General features: G+C 47.1%; 1 protein-coding gene across 1 annotated transcript in view; it reads left to right on the top strand.

Moving 5' to 3' along the window:
* The window catches only part of LOC126534944 (prolyl 4-hydroxylase subunit alpha-2-like), a 31806-nt gene extending 18402 nt beyond the window's left edge, over nucleotides 1-13404 (top strand). The window contains exons 3-7 of the mRNA XM_050182142.3: nucleotides 93-341; nucleotides 2666-2825; nucleotides 3944-4135; nucleotides 5721-5996; nucleotides 12400-13404. Coding sequence (XP_050038099.2) covers nucleotides 93-341; nucleotides 2666-2825; nucleotides 3944-4135; nucleotides 5721-5996; nucleotides 12400-12633 — 1111 coding nt within the window. The 3' untranslated portion in view covers nucleotides 12634-13404. The remainder of the gene's footprint in view (nucleotides 1-92; nucleotides 342-2665; nucleotides 2826-3943; nucleotides 4136-5720; nucleotides 5997-12399) is intronic.
* The last annotated feature ends 4404 nt before the right edge of the window (nucleotides 13405-17808 follow it).

Consider the following 17808-nt stretch of genomic DNA (forward strand, 5'->3'; position numbering starts at 1 on the left):
GAGACATCAAAATGACCGTATCTGAGGTACGTTGGGCGAAGTGGGCTTAATTGTGACTACTATTGATGATGCTTGCGACGGCGCCACCTCAGCCCGTTGCTGAACGTGTCCGCTCACGATCGTCACGAGGTGGGCCGGCATTGCTTCTACGAGGGCGACGTGGCCAACGCCATCGGCTGGTGGGCGTCCAGCATGGACACCCTGGAGCTGGAGGTCGACGAGCCCAGCGTGGACCGGCCGACCGTGATGGAGTCCATGGCCCGCCTCACGATGCGCCTGGAAGACAAGACGGCCGCATTCCGGCTCCTGCTTGCCTACCAAGACGGAGCGCCCGCCCACTTGTGAGCCTAGCAAGTTACGAGCATGCATGTATAACATGGGATCCTTACGGTAAATCAAGTACGGCGCGTCTTGAAAAAAATCAAATAAAGGCAGTCAGGTTCATATTACATAAATTCGGAAGACTGGGCTCGCCCTCTAAAAATTATGACCGAAAATTCCGTACCCACTGTTGAATCACGCCGAAAGCTGCTAAGGCGTGAATTCCTTTCCCTTCTTCTCAACAACAGGCTTGAAACGAAACCATCGACTTACGTAACACCTGCAATAACACGGCACACAAGACAGCATCATGTGGACTCACTAACACCCTCTTATGCTCGAACTGACACGTGTAAATTTTTTTTCCAGAACAATATCAGGCTGGAACGATAGTTTACAGACACAGTGTGACTAAAAATTTTATAAATTTCTACTTGTTCATAATTTATTCTTTTTTGTTTGTATGCATTCTATTGCCCCTCTGCTTGGACCGAAAGGTCTGCAGTATGTACTAAATAAATAGATAAATAAATAAATAAATAAATAAATAAATAAATAAGTAAAGTGCAGGGGCGGTGGCAAAACGTGGCACTAGTCAGTCACCACAAACGTCTGCATAGGTGTCGAAGCGCTCTTCGACAGAACACGAAGACGGTGCGTAAGCATATCGTCTGTTTTATGTGTGAGCTCAACCCGATAATGCTAACTCGTGACCTACAGTAAGGCGCTAGTAGTTCGGTGAGTGCCGGCCCTAGTGAGTTCGGTTAAACTTGAATTAAATTCTGGGGCTTTATGTCCCAGGAGCATGAGATGATTATGGGGCACGCCATTGTAGGGGACTTCAGACTAATTTTGACCATCTGGAGTTCTTTGAACGTGCACCCTGTACACGGTAGGCTGGCGATTTAGCATTTCGCCCTCTACAAAATGCGGCCGCCGCGGCCGGGATTTGATCCCGCACCCGCATGATTAGCAGCGCAACGATGAATCCAGTACGCCACTGCACTGGGCAGGGAGTTCGGTTGAGTGTGATCGTGGCGAATGTGTGTCTAAATTAGCCGTCAGCTAAAAATGGATCTTGTCAGTGAGTCCAAGTGTGCTTTATTTATATTCGCGTTCTCTATTCCACGTGGCGGTTTCAACTGCTAAGGAATAATCCACACTTCTGTAGAAAGATCCCTCGGGCTAGCTTCAAGCCGTCGCCCTGGGCAAACAATTAGCCGTATCGAAGTGACCTGGTAGACCTCGTGTGCTGCAACAAAATAAACAGATGGCAGAGCTAGTTAGGATTGTATAGCTATGACAGCGAAAAAATAATATATAAAAAAGTTTTCTTACCACCAACAAAATAGGACACCGGGCAAGCGCGTTCATCTTGCGACCGAGTCTGGTTGTATCCATATTGTTTTTTTAGTTGTAATCAGTATTGACCATGTGTATTGTGTAGTGTTGAGATTCCAAAGACAATCTCGTAAAATCCTAGATCACCTAACTAGAGAGTTTTACGTGCCCGTAAACGTGTCACTGTTTGCCGAGTATTGGAAGACCGGACAGGAGGCACACGTGTGCGTCATAAGTGCAGCAGCGCTAGTGGCTCCACCACCATGCGACGGTGATGCCAATATGAACCCGAAAAACGATAAGTGCAGAAACCGGGCCTTACATGTCTGCTTCAGCAAGCGGCGTCGGCAGCCACAATACTTAGTGTAAAGTGGATTTGTGATCTCTTTTCTTCCTTCCGCGAGAAGAACGCCGAAACGCAATAACTCCCCTGACGCGTAGTTCGCTAATGGAACGTCACAACAGGGGTATAAAAGCACTACCGCTGCCGTCAATTCTTCCGGTGCCCCTGTGTTCCGTAAACTGTAATACGTTCACGGAAAGCTTAACCTTTCGACTAATTATAGCAAGCTTTAGGGTGAAACTCAAGCGGTCTCTTCAATTTATCATCCCGGTCTTGCCCAGAAGTGCCCGAGCCTGTACTCCTTTCAAATACAGTTGGCGTAAGTATAAAATCTCGTGCAATCCTATGCACGTAATCCGGGACAGCAAAGAGAATCTGAGACACTTCGTACGAGGGGCTGTCTACACAGCATAGCCGGCGAAGCGCTTCTTCAGAGTTTCCAACGGGCCCCGTGCAAGCTCTTTAGTTGTCTTTTGGAAGACTACGGCATCGGCAGTAGACACTGCCTTTCGAAATCGTCGTATGACATTTAAGGGTTTTCGCTGTCATCCAACGCTCTGCTGTTGATACAGGCCTAAAACCGAGAGTTGGCTTAGGATCCGCTGAAACGAGTTTAGTCGTCACGCGGTGGGTGGTGTTGACGTCACGGAACAACCGCAGGCGTGCCAAGCTGGTGGCGAGGGCGCAGGCCGACGAGCGGCTCAAGTACTCGTTCCTGGCGGGCGACGCGGCCCGGTTCGAGAGTCTGTGCTCCTCGAATCGCACGAGCCGCTCAGGCGCATCTCCCGGTCTGCGCTGCGTCGTACTCCACATCACCACGGTCAGTGCAGCTGCCGGATCACCTAAACGCGTTCATCTCGTGCGCAGTACGAAGTGTGGACAGTACCGCGTATACCTACCAGACACGATAGGCATGACGTGCCGTGTGCATACATGTATTCACGTATTCTGGAAAGGGATTGCCCGAACTTCTGGCGTGAGTGTAGAAAAAAGCCCAGCGGCCAGCGCATCGGTGTGGCGTCAGAGATTTCGAAGTAACTTGTATTTATTTTATTTATGGATACGGCGATCTTCTGCAAGATCTTAGCATGGTGGGAACACACAAGTACACTCATACAAACATACATTGCCAGCAATCTTGCTGAGGTTTCAATTCAACATGGCAAAAAGGTCAAGATGCATGAAAAAAGGAGCAAATATACTATGTGCGATAGAGCAAAAAATGCAGGTGCGTCTGAAAACGGGATAAGGAAGCTAGTGTAACCACTTTATCAGAAAGACTTCTTGTATTTGGGCAGTTTTGGAGCAGAATGTATTATCGAAACTTGATGGATACAGTACTTGCTTTCTTAGAACTTGATGTGGTCAAATTCCTATGCCGTTGAATAACTGTTACTGTATGTTCCCTAGGAAATTCTGTTAAAATTATTGAGGTCAAGGCGATCTGTGGCGGGCGTTTTAGGGAGGCGCCAGTACCCATCTTTCGTTTCGCTTTCTTTTTCTGCGTTACTTTTTTCTGGCTTACCAAGCCTGCTCTCACAGTAACATGGACATATTGTTAATTAAGTAAAGCGTAATTTGATTGGATAGTTTGACTTAATGTTATTTGTTAGCGTCACTTTAAAACTTTTTTCGCTCTGTAGGACTGTATGAAGTAAGTCAGTTAAGATTAGCGCGCAGATCTCATAAATATGGGTTGTTAATAACCAGCTAGATACGTTACTCTGTGGTATGCTTCCAAACTGCATTATTACTTTCATTACCCCTCTCTTCACTGCTTGCTCCAAAGCTGAGTATCTAACACGAGGTCAGGGCTGCTGACATTACAGCTTTTGCTCTATAAGGAGTCTCTACCTAGCCACGCGGACGATGTGTCAACGAGAAGCCGCCGAAGGCCCCAGGGGGATGCTTTGAAAGAGACGTTGTTGCTCGGCGCAGGACATCATGCTGATGTGGCGCCCTCTATATGTGGAACTGCTCAGCGAAGCTCCGCGGGTGGCGCTGGTGTACAACTTCCTCAGCCGAAGCGAGACCCGCGTCCTGAGGAATCTGGCCACGCCTCTCCTGTACCGAGCGCTGGTGTTCGGCGACGGGAGAAGGCAGATAACGGCGTCGACACGCATCAGCAAGGTATGCTCTGCTCCTGGCTTTAAGGCCGAGAGGAAGTAAAAAAATAATAACGAGGTAATCGAGTTGACACGAAGATCCACAAGCACCGTGTCTCAATATGCCCACTCAAAGCCACGACGTACAGCCACGGCGGGATGGTAGATATGCTATTGAAGTGTACTGAAAGAAAGAATGCCGATCCCACGCACTGTGTTATTCAATGCTACGCAGCTACAGCTGGCTGTCAGGCATCGTTCGGGGTTCTTCTAAAGTAACCATGTGAACAAACGTGTTTTTTGTAAGGATAGCAGGTGCACGTGCATGCATGTGCGCGTTTGTTAAAAGCGTCATTTAGTGGGACAAGCACCTACTTGCCCGACGTGACTGCAGAGTAGCACTTGAGGTGACCTTCAGATTTGTTGCGCCCTTACACCATTTTCGATATTCAGTTCTTGCGCAAAACAATACTTAGGCCGCAGGGGAAGAGGCAGTGGCTGTGTTGAAAGGCTTCATAATATTAAGGCTCGATGGCCTGTTCGAAGCTCTCGCCTGGGACCGTAAAGCAGACTCTGAATTTAAACGTTTCTGCTGCAACTGATGTCGCACGCGAGACGACGCAGTGCCAACTATGGAATTAACCATATAATCCCATATAATAACCATATAAATCAATATTATTGTTAATGTTGTCATCCACCCGCCGTCGTTGCTCAGTGGCTATGGTGTTATGCTGCTGAGCACGAGGTCGCGGGATCGAATCCCGGCCACGGCGGCCGCATTTCGAAGGGGGGCGAAATGCGAAAACACCCGTGTACTTAGATTTAGATGCACGTTAAAGAACCCCAGGAGGTCGAAATCTCCGGAGGCCTCCACTACAGCGTGCCTCATAATCAGAAAGTGGTTTTGGCACGTAAAACCCCATAATTTAATGTTGTCATCCCAATGCAGCTTCGTTGGTTATCCTTCTTCACAGAGTGGAAAGGCGCAAATTTTTTTTTGTCTTGTCGAGATTCAGTGTCGAGTACGAAGTTTCTGGCTAAATATCTTCGGCCGACACTGAATACCAGGCAGCAAGCGTCATTTGTTGGCATGGAGCAGAAACACGGGATGAAGAACAGGTTTGGCACGTGACTCACTGTGTTTTGAAAACAAGGTCAGAGGAGACAGACCAACGCCAGGTCTCCGGCTGCAGTGGTGTCATGCACGTGATACGTAAAGCGAATGAAATGTACGCCTATGGCTCACATATTATGGGCGCTGCCTGTACAAATTAAAAAAAAAATAAAGTCTAAGGTGGCTTACGGTGAAGCCAACTTCCGGTTTCCTGCGTGGTGTTTTCTCCCCTGTTGCTGCAAAAATTTCCTCAAAATATTTTTTCTTCTTTTTGTCGATTATGCTTATCCTTGATGTTGGTTAGAGAATCGACATATTTTTCTGGCTATTCATATGTCTCGTCCTTAAAGGGTAAATTGGCATTGACGTTGTCGATGCTTGCGACGTTGTTTTAGGGAACGTTATTCCCTTTGGGGAAAACAAGAAAGCTTCGCTTCAGAACCCTTTCAACCCAGTGCATAAAATGGCCTATTCTCGCCCGTGGCGGTCGCAGGTGGCGTGGCTGCGTGACGAGAACTACGCGTTCGTGGCACGTCTCAGCGCCGCCGTGTCGGCGGTCACAGGCCTCCGCATGGAGAGTGCCGAGCAGATGCAGGTGGTCAACTACGGCGTGGGCGGCCACTACTCGCCACACGCCGACTACACGCTGCCGCACGAGGCGACTACTGACCAGGACATGACCTTGGGCCAGCGCGCGGCCACGTGGCTCATGTACCTGTCCGACGTGCGCAGAGGGGGCAGCACCATCTTCCCCAGCCTCGGACTCGAGGTATATACATACATATATATATATATATATATATATATATATATATATATATATATATATATATATATATATATATATATATATATATAGCCATTGTCATCGTAATCGTCGTCAGTCTATTTGATACCCTACAGGCGGCAATAAATACTGTCCATCGAAAATTTAGTTCCATAACGTTTTATAATAACGCGACAGCGTTAAAGGCCCTGTGTCGCAGAAAATCAGGTGTCACCGTCCCGCGTCTAGCGTCGACCGTCATTTCGGCAAAATTAATTTGGTGCCACGCACACCCAACCACGCAGGCCCTCGATGTAGCGCAAGGAAGTTACTGAACCAATTGGATTTCTCGAGGTAAAATGCGTCAGAAAAATCGTAAAGCCAGACTTACACACAACGTACAGACAGGATGGCGTCCGACTATAATTTGAATATACGAGAAAACGTAGCTCTGTTATGAGAAAACTAAAAAAAATGACACATGCCCCTTTGCCAGCGTTTCTACTATTCATAGGGTGGCCACGTTCACCGGCGCGCGCAAACCTCGAAGGCCATAGTGCGGCGTGCCCGGTTCGTACAACACCTCCAGATGACACTCGCCTCAGCCGCATCGCGGCCCACGCAAGAGGCCGCGTTTCTACTAGAAAGCCCGCCTTCGTGCCAGTGCCTTCGCCGCCAGTGTTTCCCTGTAAACATTACGGTTACATACGATGCAGCTGCGGGAAGCGTGAGAAGCACTCAGGGATCTTTGAATGCTATCGTGTTCCGCTATTAAAGGAGAAGCCTAAGCGTCCTCCAAATTTCTGTTTTCAATTGTCCAAGCCCGGCCTAAGGCAGCCTGATATAAACTGAGCTTGAAACAATACGTTAGTGATCTGTATGCTGTTAGATATTTAAAGAACACGTTTGATTAATGAATGTACGCCTGCAGCAAAAGCTTTTTTTTTTACTGTGGAAGTAACAGTAGTGCATAAAATATCAACATCAGGGCTTGGGCTCTCGTCGTCTGTCTACAGGATCGCTTGCAAGCGATTGCAAAACCATGCTACATCATACGAAAAGCTGTCGTACGATTTCATTTTTGGTAGCTCACTGCACAGCCAACTATATAAGAATTAGCTGTGCAAAGTATCATTGAAAATTCTGCAATAGAAATATGGTCACATTGTACTGACGGCGAAGGATGATGTAGAGTCAAAACTGGGAGTTACAAACTCAACCTTTAAGGAGTGAACTTGTGCCCAGCAAACCAAGTGAAACTCAATTGCAACGAAGGCGTCGGGCGGAGCCGTCGATTGTCGAAAATTTATTCTGTGGCCCAGCACATCGGCTTTCATATACCAGTGGTCGAAAGTTCCAGCGTATTCGTCAGTGCCCGCGCGACTTCCAGAAGCTACTACACAATTCGTGTCGCATATGCAATCAGATTAGACAAGGTTCGTCGATAACAGGCAACGGATAGAACCATCGATAACGTTCGCGAAACTTCCTATACGTGCGGGCGCGTCTTGCGCCGAGCGATAACGTGTAGCATTTGTTAGCCGGTGAAATACGGTTACCGCATATAAAGAAGCATGCTTGTCAAGATAATTATGCTGGTTGTTGTATGAAAGAAACGTGATAAAGCGGGTTCTCAGAAAATCAGCGAAAAGAATTGACAATTGACGAACGCCGGTAGCGTCCACAAAAATGACTTCTAGAACAGCCAAAATGTACGTAATTCGTGGCTTGTCTCCTCCCGATTCTCATTTATGTTTAGTCTTGCTCATGGAGCACCTTATTTTTTTTCTAGGTTGCTTTGAAGCATCAACGCCGCATTCGGGGGCCTTCATATTGAGCGCATTGAGTGTATTGCTAGATAATTTCTCACTATGTAAAGGCCATGTTCAATTGTAACTGGTTTCAACATGTCATATCTGTCTTACTCGACATTAAATGAATGAGATGCCGTCGTATAATACAAACTTGAGAATAGGACGGTTTTAACAGGTGTCTTTCGTTGCCCTTTGCCAAGTCGTACTATTGACGCACTTAATGAAATGTATAAAGGTGGTTTATATATATATATATATATATATATATATAAAGTCATTTTCGCATGTATACACTTCAAATCATCACACAAAAATGGCAATTTATTCTTTTCAGCCTAGTATGCTGTTTTGAGTGAGAAAGATATTGAATTTTTTCTTCGAGGCATGCAATAATTGCTGTGGCATAATATTTTATTGCACAACATGGGATAAGTTAGCCAACCTTTACTAAAACTCAGATTAAATTAATAGCACTATGCATATTATCAGGCACATAAAAATTTATTGAATTTAGTTAATTTCTGCTTTAATTTTTAAATGTCACACTATAACAATAGTGGACAAAAGCTACTGCACTGAAATAATATGCTAGCACATATTTAACTAACACAATTTTATACTGCAATTATCACTCACTCACTCACTCACTCACTCACTCACTCACTCACTCACTCACTCACTCACTCACTCACTCACTCACTCACTCACTCACTCACTCAATCAATCAATCAATCAATCAATCAATCAATCAATCAATCAATCAATCAATCAATCAATCAATCAATCAATCAATCAAGCAATCAATCAAATGTTTATTATGGTGCCCATGAACAGCTGGAAAGCCTTCGTACTGGAGTACTTAAATATCAATATGCGAGTCAATGTGTACGGAAAACACCAATGTGGCAGACAAAACAATGCGAGATAGAGGAATGAATAGGGAAAAAGAAAAACGAGGAAGCGTAAGAGGTGTCAGTTAGTCATACAACATGATTATCTGCCTATATACAAAACGCATGAACACTGAAATATGTCAATAAAGGCACAATTCTTATTATATGCTTTCCTGCAGTCGAGCCATATATAGGAAAGTCTTTAATGCAACAAGGCCAGGCAGAGAATGCGTAATGCTACCTGGTATAGTGTTGCAGCACGAAAAATTGCATATGATCAAGAAGCTTTGGGGAGTGCATAATACCATGGACCACTTTATGTAGGAACAAAACATCTGATTAATTAGGTCTCGAGTCTAGAGCCGCGAGTTGAGGTATACTTGAGAAGGCTGAACTATGGTCGCCAGAATGGCAAAAGTGGTGCTTGAAGATAGATATCAATTTATTCTGGGCGCATTCAATGAGATCGGCATTAGATTTTCACATTGCACCCCCATCTACAGAGGCCTGGCCTAGTAGTGGGGGGCACACAGCAGAATACAATTTCAGAAACAAAACAGGTGAGTGGAAAAAATGCAATGTACGAACATACAATTCCAGGAGCATGAAGGGCACGTTGTGTGATTATCCGCGTGAAGAGAAGCTTAGCATTTTGTCGAAGTACACTCCAAGAACTTTTTGTGAGTGCTACAGGTGTTTCAATTCTTCGTGCTGATTTTCACAGAACTCACTTTTTCATGTTTCTTTCATGCCCCAACAAGCATAATTATATTGGCACGGATACTTTTTATCTGTATCCGGTGACCGTATTTCACCGGTTAACAAATGTTAAACGTCGTCGCTCGGCGCAGGACGCGCTTGCACGTATCGGAAGCTTCGCGAACGTTATCGCTGGTTCTATCGGTTGTCTGTTGTCAACGAATCTTGTATAATCTGATTGCATACGCGGCAAGAACTGTGCAGTAGTTTCTGAAAGGCGCCCGGGCACCAGCAAACACGCCGAAACTTTTGACGACTGATATTTGAAAGCCGACGCGCTTGACCCGCAGATGAGATTTTCGATGGTTGCCGACTTTGTTCGCCTCTATCGTTGCGAATGAGTGTTGTTTTTGCTGGGCACAAGTTCGCTGATAAAGAGTTAAATTTGTAACTCCCAGTTTTGACATTGCATAATTTTTCACCGTCACTACTACATGACAATATTTCTACCACATAATTTAAGTGATGCTTTGCACGCCTAATTCTTACATAGTTGGCTGCGCAATGAGCTACCAAAAATGAAATTGTACAACAGCTTTTGATAAGATATGGCATGGTCGTGGAGGTGTTTGCAAAGCTATCTTGTAGACAGACGACGCGCGTACACTGATGTCGATATTTTGTGCACCATTGTTACTTCAAAGGTAAAAAGAAACTGTTGCTGCAGGCGTACATTCAATAATGACACGTGTTTTTCATATCTCGGAGAGCATACAGATCACTAAACTACTGTTTCAAGCTCAGTTTACAGCAGGCTGCTTTAGGTCGGACTTAGACGGTTGAAAACAAAATAGTTCAGCAACTGTGCGCCGCAGCCGAGGAGCGAGCGTCGGCGCTCGTCACAGCTTCTATCCAGTGGTTGCGTGCCCTTTTACTCCAACTGACGCGAAGCGACGCGTTCGCTTTTCGGCGCCTGGCGAAGCGTGCCGACGCGTGCTAGTGGTTGGGCTTTTAGGCACTCGTTCCTGCGGCGAGCGTCGGCATGTCTCGGCGTCGTACCTCGTAACCAAGCTAATAATCTCAGCGAAAGATCAAAGTAAACGTGGAGCGCAGTGGGAGAGGGAAGAAGAGAGCGGAAGGAGGAAACTGGAAGAGGAGGCTACACTGAAAGCATGAGGCAGAAAGGGGAGGAGGAGAAACTGCCTGCGCATGCACTGAGTTGCCAACGGCCACGGCATCCGTAGCCGCGTGGGCGATCTCATCTGCGCTTCTAAAGAGGGGGCGCAGGGTGCCGTGATGTGGGGAGGGCTATGCTCGTTCGCGGCGTCAGCTGCTGAAGCCTGTCCGCGGTACCAGCGTGTGCGATGGGGATCACTGCTCCTGCAAGGGGAGATGGCGAGCGGCTACGAGTTAGGCTCGATGTGACGCTTCGTTGGGTGTTGTCGCCGCTGACAATGGTGGCACGATTTCCCCGCGACTTAAGGGTTGCTCTTGTCGTTGGTGGAACGAAAGCGTGAAAATAAAAGCGCACTGCCACGCAAGACGGGCACTCCCGATACGATGGCTACGATATGACGCCAGAGTAGCACGCGTCGTCTGTACGGAAACAAAGCGCTGCATGAGTGCGCAGGTCCGCCTGCGGCGACTGCTGTGAATCGCGCCCACCCGTCAGCCATGCGCCGCAACTCGCGATCTCCCGATTAGCGCGGCAGTCGCGCCACACTCGCTCCGTTTGTAATGTGTCGCACGACACAGATTGTCCGCGCCAACCACGCTGCTCAAAGGATTCCCTTCCTAATATAGACCGTGTACTTATATAATCATAATACAATATATTGACACGTGACACGTGAACTACACTAAAATTTCGCATTAGGGAGTATCGTAATCATTGGTGAAATATTTTATGCATCAGTACCCTAAAGGCTCGTCCTGTAATGTAGGCGGAAGTGATAGATTTTAGAAGTACAGCAATGAGAGAAAACTGACGGTTAGCTATACAACGTTAGCTAACGGAATTCACGGAAAGGAACAAGACCTTTTGCCTTACAAGCAATTGATTGATCTGGGAATTATTTCTTCTTAGTATTATTATTCTATTCTGTTTTCTATTTGTATTTCTATGCCCCTTGCTTCCTTCTAATATTTCTCTTCCTTAATATCACCTAAACCCATTTGCCTCCTAAACTACATATTATATTCTATTATTGCTCTATTATTCTAACATTTATTCTGTTATTGCTTCTATTATTTTAACGTTACAACTATGATTCATCGTTCCATCACTGGTTGATCGGCACATCGCTTCATTTTTCTCAAGATTCTTTATTGTCCTTACAGCAGAGTGAGTGCGATGCCCTTGGATGATCGAATGTGTTACGGAGAAATAGAAAGAAAAATGACGTAATAATAGCGAAAATATAAGAAGTGCAATTTAAATTTCCCCCTCAACTGCATATTTCCTCCAAGTTGCTGCTATTATCGATAACAAAGCCATACTTATATACTGCTAGGTTCTCGATTTTTCTTCTTTCCAATGTGCAATTAACGCATCGAGCCTGGCGTCTGACAAAAGCTAGGAGTCCGAGAACAACACGGGAGTGGTTGCAGGTCGGGCAAGACGCGTTTAAGACCAGCTCCTTACGCGTTAGCTAGAAGATAGTGGGACAGTGCGTGCGTACGCTAGCTTTCACTCGCGGGCACCACTTACACCGCGCTTGGGAGTAACTCGTGGTCACGAACAATCGCCCAATGGAATGCGTCTATTGGCCGTCGGGCGGTCGATGACGTCATTGACGGGGCGCAATTGAGAGGGCTTCGAAAGCCGCGATAAGGGTGAGACGGCGCTGTCTTTTGTGCGAGATGGTGATCTCCGTGCTGGGTGCAGTGGTACTATATACTTCGCATATTCGCTGTCCACGTATCCTAGTGTGTCTCTTACCGCCTTCAGAAGGGGTCGCAGCGTATACCTATCACGCACCCCGACGCGTCTCCACGCAGGTGCAAGCCAGGGAGGGCCGCGCGCTGTTCTGGATCAACCTGCTGCCGAAACCGTCCAATGAGAGTCGCTTCGAGCGCAACCCGTCCTTGAGGACGCGCAGCCCGGGCGACGAGCGCACTAAGCACGGGGCGTGTCCCGTTCTCGTGGGTTCCAAGTGGATCGCCACGAAGTGGATTCACGAACTGGGACAGTCCAGGATACCCCACGACTGGCCCGCCGCGCTGGCCACTTAGGAAGTGCGCGGAGCCGCCAGCGGCCGAATTAAACGTGCGCTACAGAGCACTGTGTCTTGGGCACTTTTCTGACGGAGCGCTATATGTATATACTTCACATCGTGGCTTCTTCACACCGCTGAAGCAGCCACTGTTACCGATGTCGGAGAAACATACAGTCGAGATACAGGGGCCCCGAAACACAGTTATTGTGACAGCGAGTGCATGCTTCCAAATAAGGCACCTAAACAAAGAGAAACACAACCTCGGTAGCTGCTTTTGAGGTGCAGTATCCCGCCATCGCCACGAAGTAATTTATTCAGGTCAACCATGCAGCTAGCTAGCTACAAAACGCCCAAAAGACTGCAAAGGGGTAGGCGTTTTAATTCGGACAAAAAGAAAAAAAAAAAAAAAACCTGCACCAACAGCTCTTTAAAGTAACGAACCTCCGTGATTGCTTAGTGTCTTTGGCGTTAAGCTGCTGAGCGCGAGGTCTTGGGTTCAGATCCTGGCTGCGGCTTAGGCATTCCGATGCGGGCGAAATGCAAAAACGCGTCGGGCACCATGCATTGGGTGCGCTTTAAAGAACCGCGGGTAGTCAGAATTAGGTCGGAGCCCCAACTACGGCGGACCTCATAATCAGATCGTGGTTATGGGACGTAAAACCAAGAAAATATCGATATTTGAAAAGACGGAACTTGAATGGGTTCCCTGTTAGACCCCGGTAGCAGGCTGTACAGGACAGATCATCCGTGGATAACTCCTGCCACACAGGCCTGTATCTTTGCCAAACCTTGCTATACTAATTGCTCACTGGTCCCTCAACCACAACGGGTAATGTTCACGCTGCTGTAGTGCAGCTCACAGGTGACACTCAATGTAATTCAATGTGTCTCCAACGCACGGAGCACAGTGGTATTTGACAACAAAATATCAGTACACCGGTGTGTTTTGCTTCATAGTGTATTCAATGTCTTGCGTAACATCAAAGACTGATATCAGAGACGTCTGTCCCAAACGTCTCTGCATACACGTTAAAAAAAGGTCATTTCAGAACCTTTACGATACATCAGTATGGTCGTCTTCAAAACAGACCCCATTACACATAATACACTGGTTTGCCTCTTCTTCCATTGCTGGAAGCCCATTGGAAGTCCGCTTCTGCTAAGCACTTCAGCAGCGGTGTCGTTTGCTATTAAATCTTTCAGTCTTTCAGTTTTTTATTGTTCCAGACATGTACTACAATCACATGGTTGAGGAGATGGGGAAAAAGGCCACTGTATCGCCACTTGACAAAGCTCCATCTCCCGTAAGTGCATCAGGCCGTTGCATGCACGCGAATGATCAACTCGATAGGAATATAGCAAATAGTACTTTTAGCGAATTCTATATAATAACGGAAGTGAAATCTAAATATGTACATTACCACAACAACTGTAGAAAGAAATCACAAGAACCATTTAAACTATGCTTATCTAGAGTTGACGGAAGAGCATATTTCAAGGCTTGCATTCCATAATTTACCCGCCGTGGTTGCTTAGCGGCTATGGTGTTGGGCTGCTAAGCACGAGGTCGCGGGATCGAATCCCGGCCACGGCGGCCACATTTTGATGGGGGCGAAATGCGAAAACACCCGTGTGCTTAGATTTAGGTGCAGGTTAAAGAACCCGAGGTGGTCAAAATTTCCGGAGTCCCCCACTACGGCGTGTCGCATAACCAGAAAGTGGTTTTGGCACCTAAAACCTCATAACTTAAATTTAAATTCCATAATTTGTGCGAGGATTTGTTACGAACCAGTATTCATGGCGACCTGTTGTATATTAATTTTTGTCTCTCAGTAAACCCACAGTTTCCGATAAAAGGTTATCCTGTTCTTAATTTGTGACTTGAGCAGGCACAGAAAACGCATGGGATAAAAGCAGTTACTTTCCTAATACGTAAACTTGAGTATAGCGGTATTGAGGGAACTATAAAAAGGAATATTGGCAATAGCTCTTAACACCCCCTTTTCTTTTGCAGTGTTATTAATTTGTTCATGGTTGTTAACGCGGTAGTTCCGTCAGTACTTCCTGTTATCACGACAAGAAGTTCTCTGCAATGCTGCTCTAACGGAGGTCACCATTGCATTGCCGTACACATTTGCGTGACCATAAACACAAGGAAGACACGATCGCTCGCATGTTTTCTCGACTGCTAAGTCCAACTAGCTCTTTGGGACCACTGGCTAGAACGTCACGCCACATAATACGAACGAGAGCGCGTGTGCACCAGTTTCAGTTCTTCCACAGACTTACCACTGTCCTGGTGGCATCTAATGTTTTGAGACGTTGTCTTTGGACCCCCCTTCATCGGGATTGGCGTGCATCCCCCAGTCTTTATCACCTAGTGTAGATAACGCTACGAAGACCGCGCGCGAGATGGTACCGTCTTCGGTATCATACAGTTCGTAATGAAACACGCCGTATAACCTTTCTTCGCCAGAGGAAATCAACCTTGTCATTGTGCCATCGCCGTCACATTGTGGCCGTCATCGTCGTGTTTCCATATGTTGTCAAACACAGGCTCGAGTCGCACACACACACAATTGCTTCGTGACGCATACTCGTTGGTCTTTGTGGCAACTCTTTGAAGAATCACAACCTTTGCTGGATAGCCAGTAATACCTGCAAGATTCATAGCATAACATCAATTCTCACAGTGCGCGGGGATCTTCACATTTTAAAGCGCTTCTCTTAGGTGCCCGTCCGAGTGTTGAGTGTCGGCGTCGGCCTAACCGAGTGAACGAGTGCAGCGAAGGATTGAATAGCGAACGCGGAACGCAACAGTGGATGAAAGACGGCGATAGAGAAGAGAGCGCGAGGAGAACAGCGGAGGAGGAGGGTGCAGTGGAACCACGAGGTGAAAAGTGGAAGAAGAGTGGCAAAAGAACGAGAAGTGGAGGTACTGCGAAGCTGTAGACGAAATGTAGCTGCCGTGACCGCGTTCGCGTCCATTCCGTTTGTGCGTCGACGTATAGCAATATGCTCTTTCCCTGTGGCCCACTAGGCATCGCACCGTCGATACTTTTGTAGCGCACACAGCCACGTTCGTAATGGATGGTTACGTTTGTGCTTCGACGCCGCGGTGAAAGTTCCCCGTGTCCATACGCTGGTCAAGCTTAATCCGGAGTGTAATGATAATCATAATCATTTCATAAACTTTCCGATACATCAACGTGAACACCTTGAAAATAGAGCCCATTAGAAAAAATACTTTGGTTTCGCCTCTTTTCTTTTTATCCTGGAAGCACTCTTGGAAGTTCGCTTCTACTAAGCGTCGTTTGCTATTGAATATTCCTCACAACCTACAGACTCCGCCCCCGGAATAACAGTGTGCAATTGAGCAACAAAATATTATGCAGAAACCATCAACTATGATAGCCATGTAAGCGACTAGCGCGAAGGAACGCACGATCGAGTAAGCGAACGGAACTCTCTTCTCCACACAGCCTCCCTCCCCCCCTTTTACTGATGCCCGTCCGCATGGCTCGGTTGCCCGAGAGCAGGGGCCATTTCACTCGACGCCTGCCCTCGACTTCACGGGGTTCTTTCGCTGCAGCCTTGGAGAGCGAACGGCTCCACTTCTTACGTGGCGTGTTGTCGTCAACGCCGCCAGCGTTCGACGAAACGCTCGTCAGCGCATGCGGTGTATTTATTGTGAGCGAGAATTGGCAATGGATTCTCGTCCTCCACATCGTCCTCGACAGGTTGGCCACCATGGGCGGCCAGCGAAACGTGCGACGAACGGGCGAGAGACAGCCTCCCCTCCTTTTCCCTCTGGATCCACCTTGCCATTTGCATCTCCAAGAACAGGCGCCCGTTCACTCCGACGGCGTCGACCAACGAGCGAGCGAACGAGCTATCGAGCCCAACGCCCTACTTCCCCTCCGCGACATTGGGTTGCGGGATAATTTGCGGACGACTGCCACACCCTCCTCTTTCCGCCCACCTTCTTGGCAACTCGATTGCCCGAGAAAACGCGCATTTTCCCTTGGCATGCTTCTTCGCCTTCCCTCCGACAAGACTGACCATCGTCCTACCACTTACCTAGCACGAGAAGGGCAGAATAAGCCAATGAAGGCTATTCCATTTAGAAGAAGACACAGGCGGGTTCAATTCGGCAATTGGGGAGGGTGTTCCAACTTCCAGCACAGTGATCGAACTGTGGGCGAAGCACTCACGCGCTATCAATGCAGAATGCGCGAAGGCATTGTTGCAGTGCATAGTTGCCAGCATTCCTCATTCAACATGTTTGGTCGCACGCGACGTACACGTTTTTAACCTAGAATCTCTACACTTTGACGTAGGAAGCAGCCTTGACAGCTTAACCTTCAAAGTAGAGATTCGTGGCGCAGAATTCTATGGTACCTAAAAAAAAAAAACAAGACACATTCAACATCCTTTGATTCTTCCCTCTCTTCGCTGGCGCATATATTTTTCGGTTTGCCTTGGCTCATCTCACATTTTCCACTCCTTGCTCTGCATGAGTACAATTCTGTTTCTTCCCCGATGACGAAACATTGCAAGAATTTATCGCTTTCGTAAAATGTTTTCGCATCACTCCAAGAATATTTTCGTCGCACCCTCTCCTTTCGCAGTTCCGGCACTGCCTGGGTGATAATATTTTTCATTTCCAAAACGTCTCTCAAAATTCGATGAATAGATGTCTTCCGCAAACCAAATGCATGTAATATAATTCTAACAGCAATTAGGCGGGCACTGAACGCAAGAGAACAGATACACGCCACCGACATTTTTTCATGTCCGCGCGAGGTTGGCGACTGTTATCGATGTTCACTTCGACATGAAAATAAAAAAAAGGAGAAGTTTCGCCCGAAAGGCGGATCATTGATTGCGATAGCAAATTAGTGGAGAGCTGTACGAAGTAAGGACAGTAGTTTTATCCGTCGTGTAAGCTTGTAAATATAGTATGCCTAACTAAATTAAAATGCCTGGTATCACGCACGCACACGCAAATATGAGTACATATCACTCGATCACTGCGGAAACTCGCTGTCAAACGCTGGAGTGAGGAAGCGCGGAAGCAGCAACGAGCGAATTATTCTTCGTGCTGCGTCTCGCAACAACGCGACTTAAGCCGCGAAAACACAGTGCACACTGCACTCTGTCCCAGTCGCAGATGGCTTTCGAGATCAGC

Source organism: Dermacentor andersoni, chromosome 7 (genome assembly GCF_023375885.2).
Source record: "Dermacentor andersoni chromosome 7, qqDerAnde1_hic_scaffold, whole genome shotgun sequence".
NCBI classification, from domain to species: Eukaryota; Metazoa; Arthropoda; class Arachnida; order Ixodida; family Ixodidae; genus Dermacentor; species Dermacentor andersoni.